Source organism: Zea mays, chromosome 7 (genome assembly GCF_902167145.1).
Source record: "Zea mays cultivar B73 chromosome 7, Zm-B73-REFERENCE-NAM-5.0, whole genome shotgun sequence".
Taxonomy (NCBI): Eukaryota; Viridiplantae; Streptophyta; class Magnoliopsida; order Poales; family Poaceae; genus Zea; species Zea mays.
The window spans coordinates 113,205,937-113,208,322 of record NC_050102.1 but is presented as its reverse complement, the minus strand read 5'-3'; the positions used below and the strand labels follow the sequence as shown (position 1 = coordinate 113,208,322).

Below are 2,386 nucleotides of genomic sequence, written 5' to 3'. Positions count from 1 at the left end.
CTTAGATAATTTAAACTTTTAATTTCCGAGGGTAATTATTATGCCTTCGGAAATAAGATCATTTTACATGATTTGTCACCCGTGACAATGTTATTTAGTGATGCCTATATAATTTAAACTATTAATTTTCGAGAGTAATTATTATGCCCTTGGAAATAAGGTTATTTTATATGATTTAGGGTCCCATGAATTTTTTTCTATATAATATTGTATTAATGTGGTTTATTAGATTAGGGGCGTAGTATGGAGGAGGATCGTCGATGGATGTATAAATGTTGGAAGAAAAGAGTTAATGTATGATAGTTTATGTCTGACGACCGTAGTCAGAATTAAGCTTATTTCCGACCTTTTATGGTCAAGGGACGGGTGCTGTCGGAGATAAGCCTTCGGCCGTCGAAAATAGTTTATTTTCGACGGCTTAGTGTTTATCTCCGATGGCTTTGGCCGTAGGAAATTCTCTGTTTTACTGTAGTGCCGGTTCAAAAATCGATATTGTAGTCGGTTGTCTACTAATACTAGTAATACTAAAGACTATTTTTGTAAGACTGTCTATGTGTTTTAAACATTGTAATCGTATAATAATAGGAAAATGCAGCGGTGGTGAATAAGTATGCAAATCTGCTGCCACTTTTTAGGAACATGACACTGATTACTGATCTGTGTAATCGTTTGTGTATTAATATATAGTACTACTATTTAGCTGAAAAACATATTTTCCCGCAAAGGAAGACCAATTCATCATAATGTTTCCTGGTGTTCAAACAAGGCGATCCTCTGGTATGTGACGAAGGGGTCCTCGAACTCCCATGGCTTCCGCGCAGTAACCACGTCCTCCAGCTGCCACATCGGCTCCGGCCAGTCCATCATCGGCGGCCAATCAAGCCACTCGCCGTCGACGCTGCTGGTGCCACCGCTCGATGCTGCCGCGGAGGCGGAGTTGGACGAGGAGGAGGAAGAAGACGACTCGGGCGAGTAAACAGTGCCGAAGCAGGCCGCGGCCTGTGCACTGACCACGTCGTCGCCTGGCAACACGATGTCAATGTCGTCCAGGAGGAGCGCCATGGGCACGTCGTCGGTGCAGAACGATGCATCATCGTATCCTGACGTGATCGCCGTGACGATCTGCTTCTCCTCCCCCGACGAGCCAGCTGGCTCCTCAAGAGGAGGAGGAGGAGCTGGCTGATGGAGTGGCTTGTGTGTCACAGGGTCGATGCCCATTTTCTTGAGCTTCTTCTTGATGTGCGTGTTCCAGTGGTTCTTGATCTCGTTGTCCGTTCTCCCCGGCAGGTGCGACGCGATCTTGGACCACCGGTTGCCCAGCTGCGCGTGCAGGTCGATCACCGTCCTCTCCTCCTCCTCCGACAGCAGCCCGCGCTTGAGGTCCGGGCGCAGGTAGTTGGTCCACCGCAGCCTGCAGCTCTTCCCGCACCGCAGTAGTCCTGTTCATTCAGAAACCCACAAGCGCACGAGTGAGTTCATGGTCATGGCGTCTTGGCGTGCATGCCAGGCTAAGGCAGCGTGTAAGAAAAACAAAGCAAAGCTAGCCGCCGGCCGGCCAATGAGGGAGACCGGATTTATATGGTGATCACTCACCGGCGAGCTTAGGCACGGCGCGCCAGCAGCACTGGCCGTTGATGAGGAGGAAGGTGACGAGCTTCTGGTCCTCCTCCGCCGTCCACGGGCCCTTCTTCAGCCCCACCTTATCGCAGCACGGTTGCCTCCCCATTGCTCAGTTCGTTATAACAAACTCCTCTCGCTCGCAAATAAAGAAAAGCACGCGCAACCAGCTAGCTAAAAACCGTTGCGACTTGCAAGCGAGCTAGCTTTGCAACTTCACGGTGGAGACGCCATTGCCACCTTCCTTTATAAAGGACAATGGGAGGACGGGGGAGAGAAGACGTCGAGGCAGTCAGTCCTCCAGGAACGGGGTACGTGTGTAGCACGGGAGATACTGAGACTGGAGTGTGGGACCTGACGACGGTGTTACCACTTGGCCAGGTTTACTTTCCTGCTCGTGGTCGTGGGTCCCTTTCGCTTGCTTTGCACGGGCTGCTATGCTATGCCTATGCAGTTGCCAAGCCTTGGTCATTCTACTATATATCTAAACGACCCCATTATTTTTTTAGTTCTGATTGTTGAACAAGGAAATGAAATAGCCCATCATATCATAACCAAAGTTTTGATTTCTATGCTGACTATTTTTGTAGTAATATTCCACCCTAGTAGTATACATCTAGCTTCTAGGTGCGTGTTATTAGGACTCGCATGAAAGGAAAACATGAATACATGATATTAATATATAAGAAATGCTTCCATGCAACTTGAAGACAAATCCATACAAGTGTACACACTATAGGATTTCTTGTTACTCTATCTCGCGTATCCC

At 48.1% G+C, this 2,386-nt stretch overlaps 1 protein-coding gene across 1 annotated transcript; it reads right to left on the bottom strand.

Moving 5' to 3' along the window:
- Window positions 1-653: 653 nt before the first annotated feature.
- Window positions 654-2,018, bottom strand: LOC103632719 (protein ODORANT1). The gene is made up of 2 exons (XM_008654462.1): window positions 1,594-2,018; window positions 654-1,439 (listed from the first exon to the last, which is right to left on the bottom strand). Exons 1-2 carry the CDS (start codon window positions 1,724-1,726, stop codon window positions 739-741), a joined length of 834 nt encoding a protein of 277 aa, XP_008652684.1. The 5' UTR covers window positions 1,727-2,018; the 3' UTR covers window positions 654-738.
- Between the last annotated feature and the right edge of the window lie 368 nt (window positions 2,019-2,386).

Coding starts and splice junctions, on each gene's coding strand:
- LOC103632719 (XM_008654462.1), bottom strand. CDS start 1,726: ATGGGGAGGCAACCGTGCTGCGATAAGGTGGGGCTGAAGAAGGGCCCG. Junction 1,440..1,593: donor CGCCGTGCCTAAGCTCGCCG/GTGAGTGATCAC, acceptor CTGAATGAACAG/GACTACTGCGGTGCGGGAAG.